The sequence below is a fragment of the Taurulus bubalis genome (genome assembly GCF_910589615.1).
Source record: "Taurulus bubalis genome assembly, chromosome: 1".
Classification (NCBI taxonomy): Eukaryota; Metazoa; Chordata; class Actinopteri; order Perciformes; family Cottidae; genus Taurulus; species Taurulus bubalis.
In genome coordinates, this window is record NC_136589.1 from 29980170 (window position 1) to 29994594 (window position 14425).

At 39.0% G+C, this 14425-nt stretch overlaps 1 protein-coding gene across 1 annotated transcript in view; it reads left to right on the plus strand.

Moving 5' to 3' along the window:
- Positions 1 to 1038: 1038 nt before the first annotated feature.
- Positions 1039 to 14425, plus strand: part of hfm1 (helicase for meiosis 1) — a gene marked incomplete at both ends in the record, with an annotated part of 13595 nt that continues 208 nt past the window's right edge. The window contains 35 exons of the mRNA XM_079235792.1: positions 1039 to 1109; positions 1203 to 1318; positions 1677 to 1995; positions 2555 to 2892; positions 3343 to 3384; positions 3514 to 3584; positions 3706 to 3838; positions 4322 to 4473; positions 4608 to 4685; positions 5034 to 5189; positions 5450 to 5650; positions 5934 to 6022; positions 6162 to 6205; positions 6331 to 6432; positions 7085 to 7230; positions 7555 to 7649; positions 7780 to 7913; positions 8032 to 8079; positions 8686 to 8766; positions 8911 to 9002; positions 9160 to 9266; positions 9381 to 9428; positions 9561 to 9658; positions 9757 to 9891; positions 10056 to 10141; positions 10338 to 10421; positions 10581 to 10738; positions 11112 to 11215; positions 11617 to 11802; positions 11934 to 11999; positions 12115 to 12239; positions 12811 to 12893; positions 13074 to 13165; positions 13275 to 13343; positions 13983 to 14258. Of these exons, the coding sequence (XP_079091918.1) occupies positions 1039 to 1109; positions 1203 to 1318; positions 1677 to 1995; positions 2555 to 2892; positions 3343 to 3384; positions 3514 to 3584; positions 3706 to 3838; positions 4322 to 4473; positions 4608 to 4685; positions 5034 to 5189; positions 5450 to 5650; positions 5934 to 6022; positions 6162 to 6205; positions 6331 to 6432; positions 7085 to 7230; positions 7555 to 7649; positions 7780 to 7913; positions 8032 to 8079; positions 8686 to 8766; positions 8911 to 9002; positions 9160 to 9266; positions 9381 to 9428; positions 9561 to 9658; positions 9757 to 9891; positions 10056 to 10141; positions 10338 to 10421; positions 10581 to 10738; positions 11112 to 11215; positions 11617 to 11802; positions 11934 to 11999; positions 12115 to 12239; positions 12811 to 12893; positions 13074 to 13165; positions 13275 to 13343; positions 13983 to 14258 (4225 nt within the window). The remainder of the gene's footprint in view (positions 1110 to 1202; positions 1319 to 1676; positions 1996 to 2554; positions 2893 to 3342; positions 3385 to 3513; positions 3585 to 3705; positions 3839 to 4321; positions 4474 to 4607; positions 4686 to 5033; positions 5190 to 5449; positions 5651 to 5933; positions 6023 to 6161; positions 6206 to 6330; positions 6433 to 7084; positions 7231 to 7554; positions 7650 to 7779; positions 7914 to 8031; positions 8080 to 8685; positions 8767 to 8910; positions 9003 to 9159; positions 9267 to 9380; positions 9429 to 9560; positions 9659 to 9756; positions 9892 to 10055; positions 10142 to 10337; positions 10422 to 10580; positions 10739 to 11111; positions 11216 to 11616; positions 11803 to 11933; positions 12000 to 12114; positions 12240 to 12810; positions 12894 to 13073; positions 13166 to 13274; positions 13344 to 13982; positions 14259 to 14425) is intronic.

Sequence of the window (14425 nt, forward strand, 5' to 3'; positions counted from 1 at the left end):
GTTGGCCTACTTACATGTTGATGCAACCATTTAGCTACAGTCAATATAAAAATAAAAATAAAGTATAGCTGCAGTATAGCAGTACTGTTGCTTTAAATATGCTAATAAAGAAAGTTGTTACCAATGAGTGGTTCAATCTCGCGCAAATATGGCAAAGGCTGAAATGTCAAACGTCGCTAGTGGGGTCAAAGGTTAAGCTCTGAACGAGCCAGAGTTTGAATATTTATGCCGTAAATGTATTCCTTATAAGAGGTAGGTACATTGGGAGGAAATGCAAGAGATAACTTGCATGCAGGTCCTTTCTTAAACTGGTTGGCAGCTATAGAGCTAACTGACAGCCATTAGTTATTATGTCTTTATATTTTAATGTAGCGAACGTTAGCTTGTTGTTCACTAGGTTAAGCTAGCAAAGATAGTTTTCTCCACTGTTGTAGCTAATGTATTTAGATATTCAAGTATTTTACTGTGAGACAGTTTTACTAACCTACATCACTCATGACGCAAAATAAAAAAAATTGTGTAACTTTATTCAGCAAGCTGGCTACTTAAAGAGCATTCAGTTCTATTGTAATTACAATTAACGTTAGCTATATTAAATGCTTACGGTAACATTAAATCAGCAGAATGCTTATTGTGGTTATATAAAAGCCACATTTATATCCTTTAAATAATCATTTACAGTTTTGGACACACAAAAATGTAAATGATGATTTAAATAGTTTGAATCCACACACTATCTAGTGCTAATTATAATGTAACTGACAAATCATTTGAAGGCTAGTTTTTTATATCCTAGCATATGTCATGATATACAAATATGGTAAACTATCTTTTGTGTTTGTGTTGTTGCAGCAGACCAAAACAAACTTTGAAAAAAAGCTTGCAGCAACAATAGCTTTCCCATCTCATTCAACTCACTAAGTATCTCTGGGTTGTTTTTTTCCTTAAGCCAGATGTCTCAAACCTAGACCCATAGTGACTGATTGACATTGCTCCGCTTTCCATTCAAATGTACGAGCGCCTACATGATCTGATGAGATGTTGGACACCGATGACTGCACCTTGTCCCTGGACAATCTGTTTTTTGAGAAACCTATTGTCCATAAAGTGTGAGTACAAGAGATGACCCATATCATTCTCCTCTCTTCTTCCCGCTCACAGCTGAATTAATGTTTTTTTTTCCTGTGGATCGTATTTGGCAGAAAGCCACTGCACCAGGAGGTCAGCCCATGGCGGCTGGAAGTTCCTCCATCCCTTTCTCAGTTTCCAGCCACTCAGGATGTGCAGAAGGAGGCAGAGTCTATCCCTACCCTATACAGTATGTTGTGCTCTGGATTAGGGGGAATTCATTTTCACTTGATTTGAGTAAACCGCTCAGTATCTGGCCTATTGAAGAACTACTAAATTTAACTGTCTGACTCACTGACACGCTAGCTTGAATAGGGAAATTTCCCTTGGCTTGCGTAAACACACCAGGATCTGGGTCTTATAATATAGCCAAATAATCATTAGTATAACTGGAAAGGTAAATTCTCTGCTGTAAATCATTTTCATCAGCAAGCAAAGTAGCAGAATAGTCAACCTTAGTTTGTAAAGTCACACTCGTAAAAAGCACCAAATGACAGCTATCAACAACTTTGTTTGATGAAACTCTCTCTCTTTCATATTACTCACAGGTTTCTCACAGAGACGCAATACATTCCTGCCTCCTTCGAAAGGATCAGCTGGGCCTGGCCTTAAGGATTTACCATCAACAATCAACAGGCATTACACTTATAACAATGATGAGAAAGAGATTGAGCAAACTCAGGGTGGCAGCAATAGCAATAGCACCAGCACCAGCCTTTGGAGAGGTGATGGATTTAGGGATTACGCTCAGGGTTCCTGTCAGAGTGGCAGAAGTGGAGATAAAACCCTGCAGCATTCCGGTCATGCAGCCATCAGCAGAAGCTGTTTGTCTCTGGAGCAAAGCAAAAGCCCACCTCTACGGAAAAGGTAAGTCAGTTATTTGTCAAGCTGACATGTATATGATTGTGAATTACGTAGTGTGCATACAGTATTGTTTTCAGATAGTTTCACTGTAGTATATATTTTGAAAGATGAGAAGAAATATCCACTTGTGGACAGTTACAGGTTTCTTATTTCAAAAGCCAAAGATTAATATGTGGCCTTGAGGCTGTAAATAGCTGGCCAACAATGATCTTTCTCTCCTTAGAGGCAGATGCAGAACATCATTTTAAAAGTGCAGAAATTTGCAGGATTAATGTTATTCTTAGTATAAAAGCAATGTTTCCAGTTTGTGGCTGTCCAAAATGTTTCCTTTTTAATCCCTCAAATTATTGGAATCCATGACATGCTTAGTTAAGATGGAACTGTGGACGGTTCATAAGAATAAAATAAAAAGATGCTAAATAAACCATGCTCCAGAGACTGGTTCTTCACATAAGCCTCCAAGCTTGCTGCAGCAACATCATTTCTTTCCCTCTGTCATTCTATCTTCCTCCTCATCTCAATTCTGTATTCCTTCTGTAACCTCCCCTCCCTCCCACAACAGCTTGTTCAAGGTTCAGGTGTTGAACAGTGGAGGTGACTCGTCAAACATAGATGACCTCAGAAGTAGCAGCAGCAGAAGCCAGACAGCATCCAGACCTCAAACTTTCCTCAGTGCGGTTGCCATGGTGACAGTGCCTCCTCCTCTTCAGCCGCCACGGGCGACAGTTAGCCAGGCAGCTTCTCCTCACTCCCCCAAGCCCCCCTTCCCACCCCCTCCTCTGGGCTCATCTGCAGCGAGTGACCGACCCCCGCAGAAGGCGGCACATGCGGAGATGCAGGAGAGGGGCACAAAGAGAGCCTTCGTTCCGCCCATGACGCCTCAGCCTCTTTGCATACAAGGTGCTGCACTGCATTGACACAGTCACAGACAGGCGCTGTGCTCATAGTTTTTGTCTGGTTTACCAAATAACACTCGTATCGCTTCTGTAAAGTGGTGCAGCTAGTGAGCGTACCCACGTCTAACTATGACAGCAGCTGCCACATTATGTTTGGGTGATGAGGTGAAATGAGGTGAGCTCTCCTCGTTGACCGTTCCATTGTAATGCAGAATACTGGCCACTAGGTGGTGGATTGTCAAACAGTACAAGCGGTGCAGTAACAGTAGAAACCCTTGTAACCACATGTGTTCTACAGGAATTTCTGACATTTTAGTTAACGTTCACTATAAAAATGAAATCCCTTGATTTTATACCCTTCAAAAATGTCAAACATTATATATAATTGTCAAGGTGGAATCAGTGAGAGGGTGACTGTAATTGAAAGTTATGTTATGTTTTGTGCACATTTTAGGGTCCTCTGGGTCTGGAGTTTTGAGACCAGTTTCTGAAATCCGTATCCTTTTTGCTGTTGCATAAGTCAACACAATTTGAAAATTTTAGACAGTGTTTGAATTGTAATAGGGTGCTTGTAATGCAATTTCACAAGTAATGTGGTTTGATTTCCTAAACCATACTAACACAGCAGCTAAGTTCAGATCTGTCTTCAAGGAATTCCCTTTTTTCAACTACGTTCAATCCCAAGCACTTGATGATGTAAGCATGATTTGAAAGCCTTTATTAACAGAATGTTGAGGATTGTGACAAACATGATAGTGTTCATTGCCTTGTTATAACCGGTTAACAGTGACTGTATTCATGTTTGGTTTATTCACAGGTTCTTTACACGGGTAAGAACTTTGTGGCATGTGCTCCTACTGGAGCCGGTAAAACAGTGCTGTTTGAGCTGGCCATCATTCATCTGTTAATGGAGACCTCAGAGCCTTGGAGAGATGTCAAAGCTGTCTATAGTGAGCATAATATTATGTCGACCCCATTAATACACAGATAAAGCTCCAGTCTGATTATATTCGACCGAGAGGTAATATTTATACAAAATATGTGTAAATTAATCTAAAAAGTCGTATTTTCCAGTCTCGGTACAAGGGGAAAGGATTCTTATTTCGAAAGTTTAGAACAATTCCGACATATTTTCTTAACTCCCAAGACTCCCATGAACATAGATTTTCTTTCTTCACTTATAAACTGAAAATACAAAATACAAGCTGTACCAAAAATCAGGCATGAGGAAGGAATTCTATAGCCAATGAAATACAGCTTAAACAAAGTGAGTGAAGAGCTACACTGTTTCAACACAATACACCTGACTGTGATCACGCACTGGGGCTTTGAACATGTTTCTGACTTGCCAAATGTATCATTTTCAAATTAGATTTTTGATGGCGTTATAGATTTGGGGTATGTCTGACCCTATCACTGTTTGTTCTTGCCAGTGGCCCCGATCAAAGCCCTCTGCAGTCAGTGCTTTGAGAGCTGGAAGAAGAAGTTTGGTCCTCTGGGGCTGAACTGTAAGGAGCTGACGGGCGACACAGAGATTGATGACTTCTTTGAGATTCAGGACTCTCACATCATCCTGACCACACCTGTGTGTGACAATATACTGCATCTTAGTTAAACAAACGCAACAAAAAATTAAGAAAATCTAAAATAAGAATCAAAAATATAATTGTAATCAGAATTTCATACAAATATGTAATGTGTGTATTCATCTTTTGATAGGAAAAATGGGACAGCATGACAAGGAAATGGAAGGACAATTGTCTGTTGCAGCTAGTCAGGCTCTTCCTTATCGATGAGGTCAGATATTTTGTTCAGAGACCCTTTTTTAAGTATTCATAATGTCTCATAACCTGCCTTCACAGTGGTGGATGCTCACTGTGCACTCATGTGCTCGGAGATGTGCTGCCAACAGTAAACTTTATTATAGCACACTGGCTGATAGCACATAATTAGCCTCTGCCCTCAGCACTCGATAGCGATTCGGAAATTATGGTACATCATGTGGCCACTGTATTGTGGGAAGTACATACAGTTTTCAGACCGAGATGCACCTCCTCATATTAATTAAATCTTATCTACATATCAACATCTCTTTCACCTAAAATATGTTTCTAAAGTGAACTGTAGTATATTTTGTTGTTCCAGGTGCATGTGGTGAAGGATGCAACCCGCGGTGCCACGCTGGAAGTTGTTGTGAGCAGGATGAAGGCTGTACATGCCTACAGAACAGCGCAACATACAGAGACAGGCCTCTCCATGAGATTTGTGGCTGTATCAGCCACCATACCCAACACCTCTGATGTACGTGGCTGAGAACGAGCACAGCAGAAATGTGTTTATGAAAAAAGTCCAAATAGCAGTGTGGGCAAATCTCTCTGAATGAAATGAGTCCTCTGTTATGTGATTAAGTAGGAACAAACATACAAATAGCAACAAATTAAGAAATTCACATCATTGAGGTACTGCCCTGCAATGCATGGACACAATTATGTGTTTGTACCGTTTCTCTTGTGTAAATTAGTAATCAGATAATTGTTTCATCTGCTTTGTTATGCTATTAGATAGCAGACTGGCTGTGTGATGAGAGCGGTCCTGCCACATATCTGGACATGGACGAGAGCCACCGTCCCGTGAAACTGAGGAAGGTGGTGCTGGGATTCCCGTGCAGCCCGAACCAAACAGAGTTCAAGTTTGACCTTTCGCTCAACTACAAGATGGCCAACATCATACAGACATACTCCGACCAGAAGCCTGCACTAGTGGTGCGCGGGAAATTGAACCAGACTTGTGTGTTGATTTTCTCATGTCTCACCAAAATTGTAAGGTTAATAATAATTAATGAAGATGTGGGATTAGATTTTTTCACGTTTTTTTTATTTTGGTTATACATAATAAGATGATTATTTTATGTACATGTGATACACATTAATTTCATAATTTAAATGATAGAAACATGTAATGGACCTTTACGAACGTATAATATTTACCTAGATTATTCGATATTTTCTGTATATATTTACGAACAATAATTATGTTTTTCTGTAGTTCTGCTCTACAAGGAAAGGAGTCCAGCAGTCAGCTGCAGTTATGGCCAAGGATGCTCGGTTCATTATAAGCATTGAGCACAAGCAAAAGTATGTTTCTAACTTATCCATAACATGTTGTCATATGTGCAACTATTCATCAAAACATTGTATTTTTCTTCAGTGTAGTAGTAGTAGTAATTTAATTGAAAGCTTGCTCTTGACTTTTTGTTACTTATAATTTGTTAAGGCTGGCGCAATACGCAAACTCTATTCTGGATTCAAAACTGAGAGGTGAGTCTACTTTTTAAATCTAAATGTCAAGACCCACCAGATACAGACTTTGAAACCTGTTTCAGTCCAGAGTTTATCTAAGTACCGACTGTATAACATTATTTGATGTTATGTTTGTGGTCTAGATCTGGTGATGTTTGGAGTTGGTTACCACCATGCAGGAGTTGAATTGTCTGATAGGAAGTTGATAGAAGAGGCCTTCACTCTGGGAGACCTGCCCGTCCTCTGTGAGACGTTATCACTAGTACAGTTTTGTTATGTGCTATAAATGTGACTATACAAGTGTGCAACACAATTCTGCATTTTCTTTGTAACGCTGCAGATGTAAACAGGAAAGACAAGTATCGCAGGTTACATCAACAGCGTCGATCAGTATTTCACCCATATCATGTTGAAACATGGCAAGACCTCAACCCGAGCTTTGCAACTACAACATTGTGGGAAAAAATGCCTGTTCAATAGAAATACAAATTGAAAGAGAGTATGACTTAAAATTACTTATTACGGTATGTTTTTATGCCAAAAGCAATGTACATGATTTTTCTACCGAGACCAGTTGTCAAAGTCTGAGTACAAAAAAGTAACAAATAAGACTGTGAAACCTTTATTCTGTTTGAATAATTAAGAAACACAAATAAATCACAAAATAGCATTACAAATAAGATTAGACTGACAATAATATTACTTTTTAAAGCTGACATCCACTGATACTGATTGTATGACAACGTATTGGTCTCTGTATATCAGAAGATTTACCACACTCTTGTGCGAAACGATCACAAACGTTTACCGCAAGCTGGTACAGAAATTGAAATTTAGTTTTTGTTGCATTTCATGGGCACTGAATTTGTGCTTGTGGTCTGATCTTTCATTCCCTAGTTACCACCAGGACTCTGGCCATGGGGGTGAACCTGCCAGCTCATCTGGTGGTGGTCAAGTCTACCATGCAGTATGTGGGAGGCTCCTGTGAGGAGTACTGCGAGGCTGACATACTACAGATGATAGGCCGAGCTGGAAGACCACAAGTAATGGCAGAATAACAATGAAATACTTTATTATTTTTCTTACTTGCCTTAGCACAAGGGTGTACATTTTCTTCGCTGTTGCTGTACCATTTTAACACAAGGTACATTGCCCTTCATTTATTTTTTAAAGTGTACCATTAACTTGCAGGAATCTGAAGATATCTGTGGAAATAGAATTTTTTTTTTTAAATACAGTAAATGGGTAGATAGCAAAGACTAGTTTTAACTATGTATCCATTTACTGTATTTAAAAAAATATTCTATTTCCTAGTGTATAGTATGATGCACAAACTAAATACCAATTTCCGTTTCTTCCTCCTCTAGTTTGATACATCTGCGACTGCAGTGATCATGACCAAGATCCAAACCAAAGAAAAGTACATGAACCTTATGAATGGGATGGAAATCATTGAGAGCAGGTATTACAACTCAGTCACATGACATTCAGCTTCTTCTTTCTTCCTCTTTCTCATCTTTCTCTGACTCTTGCTCACTCAGAGACATTGTCACAGTAGCACATGAGGTAACAGTATACTTTTTTTTCTCCAGCTTACACAGTCACCTGGTAGAGCACCTAAATGCTGAGATTGTTCTCCAAACCATCAGTGATGTCAACATGGCTTTGGACTGGATACGCTCCACCTTCCTCTACATCCGAGCCCTCAAGAACCCCACACACTATGGTCAGAGCTCCAAACACAAACACACTGAAGATTGTCTGTTTCAGAATTCGTGTTCAGCTTCTTTTCATGATTGCATATTAAAAACAGTCAGTGCAACGTGTCTCGACTCCAACTTCAGGTTTCGCCGCCAACTTGAACAGATATGGAATCGAAGCAAAATTGCAAGGTGGGCCACAAGTGTTTTTACTCTATTTCAAGCATAGACTGTAAATAAGAAGAGTACGGAGTCACTGTGACCTAATTTATTGGTTCGTGAACTGCTGTTTTGAAGCCTCAAGCTCGGCATTTCGTCCATCGGCATCTTGGTTTTTCGAGTGGGGGAAAGTACAACCGAAAGCTGAATAGGACATTTTTAGACCAAAAGGTTACATTAACTTTCATGACCGGAAAAAACACTGTGAAAAGGTTGAAGTTGTAAGACGAAACACAGAAACTCTCAGGCACTGTGGCAGCAACGTGTCAAACACAAGGTAGCCACACCCTAAAGTATAACCTGCTTTATTGTCTATTTTACTCTAAATGGAACCTTGTTTTACAAAATGAACATCATGCTGTGCTGAAGCGATTGAGACCATAAAGTCACGTTAACAATATTTACTGACAAAAGAAAAAAAGAAAGAAAGTAGGATCATTTTCTTTTTGCAACCAGAGGATTCGTCCCCCGATAGCCATTAGAAAGAGTTTAAGTTGAAGACACTTAGACATTGCCTTCACTTTTTAGACCCAGAGGTTGCCGCCTTATTTGAGGTAATTTCTATTTTTCCTCTCATAGAACTGTGTCTGAAGAACCTCAACTCTCTGTCCTCCATTGGTCTGATCAACATGGATGAAGATATCAACATCAAACCAACAGGTAGAGAGGAGAAATACATTTAAATGATTAGCAAAATGATCCTCTTTAGTTCATTTTGTGGATGACATCTGCACCGTTATCTACACCCTTCATTTTTTAACTGAACCATAAAACTGTTAAATAGTTTGCGTCTGCTCCCTGCAGAGGGTGGCAGACTGATGGCTCGGTACTGTGTTGCGTTTGAAACCATGGACCAGTTCAGCAAAGTGGCTGGCACTGAGAGCCTGTCTGACCTGGTAGGTTTCCTCATAAAACTGCACAGCAATGTTTTTTATTCAAACACAATGTATTGTTAGGCTGGTTTCCTTCAAATGGAAATTATTTAAATTATTATTACTTTCTTTGGCATTGCAAAGAAAGTGTTATTCAGATAAGAATTGGCTGTATTTACAGATTGATTTAGTGTCGAGGAGCAGAGAGTTCAGCGACATTCAGTTGAGAATGAATGAGAAGAGGCCCCTGAACACCTTCAACAGGGACAAGAACAGGATCACCATCAGGTCAGACACATTCATAGGATTGACATATACAGTATCATAACCCCTGTTTTTAAATGCATGATGGTGGACGTAGACATAAGCCATTGGGAATAAGATGTTTCTGTATTTTTCCAGGTTTCCCATTGAGGGAAAGATCAAAACCAGTAAGATGAAAGTGAACTGGTAAGTTTATTCATCCAGTGCTTTCTCTGTGTAAAAGAAACACTGGTTTATTAATGTTATTATAAAATATATATTATGGAGTTCTTATGGACTGTGACTATAGATATGATGTGTTTATTGTCTTGTCTGTAGCTTGATTCAGACTCAGTTGGGATCCATCTCAATTCAAGAGTTTGGACTTACACAGGACACAGCAAAGATCTTCAAGAATGGGATGCGCATCAGTAAATGTATGTTGGATAAATCAGGAACAACAAATAAACAAAGTGCTCTCTGTTCTATCTTGACTTTTTTTTTTGTACTTTGATTGTATTTTGATCCCAATTAGGCTTGTCAGAGTTTCTGAGTCACCGATCTAAGATTGGTTTCTCCGCTCTGCTTAACTCCCTGATTCTGGCGAAGTGCTTCCGAGCCAAGCTTTGGGAAAACTCGTTCTATGTTTCCAAACAGCTGGAAAAGATAGGTAGATCATCACCCCAGAGTAGCATATTTTATCCAAGCAATGTATATATAGTAATACAATGACAAATCTCTATGCTGGTTAATACACAATGAATGACTCAATAAACCAAACAATCTTCCTATTAGATGCACATGCAACACTTTATAATAAACTGTATTTTTCAGGCCAGACACTGTCAACTGCCATGGTGAACGCTGGACTCACCACTTTCAGCAAAATAGAACAAACCACTGCCAGAGAACTTGAGCTGGTAATATTTAAAACGTTTAAAAACATTTTAATGATCAAAATCATTTGATTAACCATTGTTTGAGCTGAATGTAGACACCAGGCTGTGATCACAATATGGCACAGCTTATGTTAAGCACAATATTGTTAAGGTTTTGCACAAAAATAATGATTGTATAAAGTTCTTGGATATGATTTTTAAACTTTATTTTATTCAGATTCTCAACAGACATCCACCATTTGGCAACCAAATTAAAGACTCTGTTGTGCATCTCCCGAAGTATGAAGTTACTTTGGAGCAGGTAAAAGATGTTGCAGAGTTTTATTATCAAAGGGACAAGTACGCTCATATTACGTCATATAATTGAGACTTTTCATTTTTTGTTATCTTTTGCAGGTTGCATTTGATAGTACTGCTATTCTTAATAGTTTTTCTTTAAAGTTGTTTTTGTATTTCGTAGCTTCCGAGTTATAGCTGTGCCACGGCAGAGATTGTGGTGAAGGTGAACCTTAAAAACCAAGCACACCTGCTGTCCAGGAGAACAGCTCCAGACAACCACTATATCTCCCTGATTATCGGAAACTCTGACAACGCTGTGATCTTCCTACAGAAACTCACGTGAGGGAAAAAAACCCACCAATTTTATGTTGCTTTTCTTTCACTTGCTCTCTCTTTCTCTATAACTCTGTCACCATTATGTACAACAAGTACTGGTTTGAAAATATATATCATATATTTTCAGCAGGCAACCTCTTGTTGCCAACCACAGGTGCAGGGACTGTGGCTCAGTGGCAAAGCATGGTCGTCTTTCAATGTGTCTTTGGGCAAGACACTTAACTCCAAATTGCTCCCGTAGCTGTGTGAATGTTAGTTAGTCCTGATGGGCAGGTGGCACCTTGCATGGTAGCGCTTGTCATCAGTGTGTGAATGATGACATGTAGTGTTAAAGCACTTTGAGTTGTCAGTCCATTTACCATCTTTTTGTTTCTAGGGACTTGGTCCTGCTGAAGGGCGGTAGCTGGTCGAAGAAGATTGAGGTAGCAAAAGCCTCAAAAGGAGAGGAGATCAGTGCCAATCTCATCAGCTCACAATATGGTAAACCATGGAAATGCCTGAACATTAAACATAGAAATGTATCCACAATATGTATCACCTATATTATAGAAGGGAATAATGGTATGTTGGGTTGCTCAGTACAAAGTTCTTTATTTATATATTGAACTATTCACCATGCCCTTTGCCCAACAATTTTCACTGTTCGTGTATCCCTGAGAAACAAGTGTCTGGCCAAATAAAGCAGTTATTCAATTATTGTATTTGTAGAAAGCTGAATATTGCAATACATTTAGGTGTTAATCAGGCATTTGTCCTTTTTTGTCAAATTCATAACCATAAATTCCGTATATAATGAACAGCTTGAATAGGAACTTGACTGCCTATCAATGCTATGTAGGGAGTGCATTTAGTGAATATTTTGGCCTTTTCCTCTCCCATAGTGGGCCTGGACATCCAACAGAAGTTCAATGTCTACTACTCTGGAGCCAGGAGGTTTGGAAATGATAATCTTTACAACATACCCTTTAATCCGACTGGACAGAGACCACAGCACTCTGCACTGAAACCACAGTCTCCAGATCAAGCTGCGACTCAGAAGGAAAATGCCCCATCTGCTGCAGGCCAAGGCACAACAATGTTTTACTCATGAGTTTGTTAATGCTGAAATAGTGTATATCGAATTAGAATGTCTTCAAAGGCACGTGGATATTTGAGATATGTTTTATTTTCTCTAATCAAATGTGATAACTCTAATCAGATGTAGGCAATAAAAGACAATGCAACCACTTCTGCAAGAATAAGGATCTCTGTGGCCACGACTGCTGTGAGTATAATCATTCATCTTTCACTGTGTACGTCTCTTTTTGTGCACTTATGTGCACCTGTTCTTTACCTTGTGTAACTGTCAAGATGATAGAGGTCTTCTCGCCGCCCTCAAGGTAAAGTAGGTGTAACTGTGGCACGAAAGAGGTCAGCAAATCAAGAGTCCAGTTTCTCTTCCTATTTGAAAGACCTAAGGAGCAGGTGCGATACACTTTCACAGACTCCTGTCAAACGACTTAAGGTGAGGAAGAAGCCTGCATCATATCCTCTTAACATTGCAGCCGTCACGCAAAAAAAATGTGTTGAATTGAAACAAATAAAACACAATTTAATGTGTAGTCTGTGATTATGATAAAGTTGTGCTATACTAAACCCAATGCAGGAGAGAATGCAAAGCTTTCTTTCTCCAAAAATGACTTCATGGAGTCTCTGCCAAGTCACCACTGGTGAAGATAAGATTTTTAAAAAAAAGGAACAACATAATATGTAACATGTAACATCATTGTTGGACATGAACAGCTATTATACTGTAGATTAAGATATGAGAATACTATTAAAATCTTTATATATGCAGAAGCATAACAAATACCAGAGATTAGGTATGTAGACATGCCCTTTAGAAATTAAATACTTTCTTTAAAGGTGTAGAATATGCGGATTTAACACATTATGTGTTTCAATCCAAAACTTCAGATTAGGTTATTGTACAGCATGTGCGTTTTTATACTATGTTTCTCGATATAATCTTTGTGGATACAATTAATAATAATCCTGAATAGGTCTGTGTTTGATGTTCTGTTTTATTTTCTCAGCTTAAAATGAGCGAGGAGTCTGTGTCTGTCAACATGCAGGAGTTTGCTTACAAACCCAAAGAGAGGCAACCTACTGTTTCCTGGTATTCACAGTTACACTGACATTTTAGACTTTGATCACAAGTATAAATATTAGAATACATCTTGTAATAACTGCTGCATCTTTGATTCTGAATAAGTGTGACAATAAAATATGTTTATTGTCAATGGAATCACAAGTCCTGACACTGAATTATATCCATGTCCCACTGTATTTGATGAAGGTACGGAGGAAGTCACCGTGAAGCTTCAGAAAGACTCTCAGAGACTGTGGATCTGACAGGAGAAGACATTGTCCACCTGAACGATGTTGACAGTAGGAAACAAATTAAAGATGATAACTCGGAACTGAACACATTCCCCATTAGTGTAGGATTTAACTATCACAGGATCTGTGACTGTATGTTTCGGTATCTTATACTCAGGTTATGATGACTATGACGAGGACATGCGCAGGATGATGACCGGGCCTGCTCAGACAACCGTTGCATCTCGTGCTCAACATCAAAGCATCATTAAAAAATGTAAACCAAACTCATTACGAGACACACCGTATTAGTGGTTTTGCATGTTTTAACACATTAACTAGAGGTCTCATAGTCATTATTTATTTTTCAGTGCATATTTGATCGGTTTGACTGTGATGTTAACTTGGATTATGAAAGAGGTTATTCTTTGACTATTTTTCTGGCATTTTTTTAAAGACACGATCAAGTAGACAACATTGAATAGATGATTTGAAGGATCTGCTGCCCCCGTATAAACAAATAGTAAATGGATGGAAAATCGATTTAAAAGAGAAACAAATTGGCAAAAGGCAGATTAAGCTCAATTAACTTGGTAGAGACAGAATAATTTATGTTTCAACAGAGTTTATTTATGGAATTTTAGCAACGACTTAATAATATTGTATATCAATATCCTTTGGCCAAATTATCATCTATACCATCTGCTTGAAGCACTTGCCTGCTCAAGTTTGTAGTGAAAGGTAGAAAACGTACAAAGCCCCCGATTATGGTCTTTAAAAACTCTGGAGTTCTTATTGAGATTTTCAGATTGAATCCAATAATTACCAAAGTGCAGCACCACTTGATGCTGGATTTATTATTTGTATTTAATTAATTTGTGTTTAGGTTCTTCAGTGTGGATGAACCCAGGAATCAGTGTTGCGGAGAATCAGAAACATAAACTGCTTCTAAACCAGATCAAAACAACCAGCTCGGCTGCTGTGTCAAACCAAAGCACTCTCTGCCTAAATGCTTCGTCCTCGCAAATACCCACTGTCAGCTTTGACCTTGGAAACGAATGGGACGACTTTGAGGACGAGAACTTGGTGCATGCCAGCGAGACGTCGTGTCTAACCAGTGCTAAACCTGAAGTCCAGCAGTGTGTCGACTACAACATGCCAGGTGGAGTGAAGTTTCAATTACCGGAGGGATTATGCCTCAATCGTTGTTGTAATTTTGATTATGTTACCCTTGTTTTATGTGTAGGCTTTTCTGCTACATCTGCACCAGGACTCCTTAGTCACTCACTAGTCAAAACCTGTGTAACCACAGCCAGAACACCACTGAGG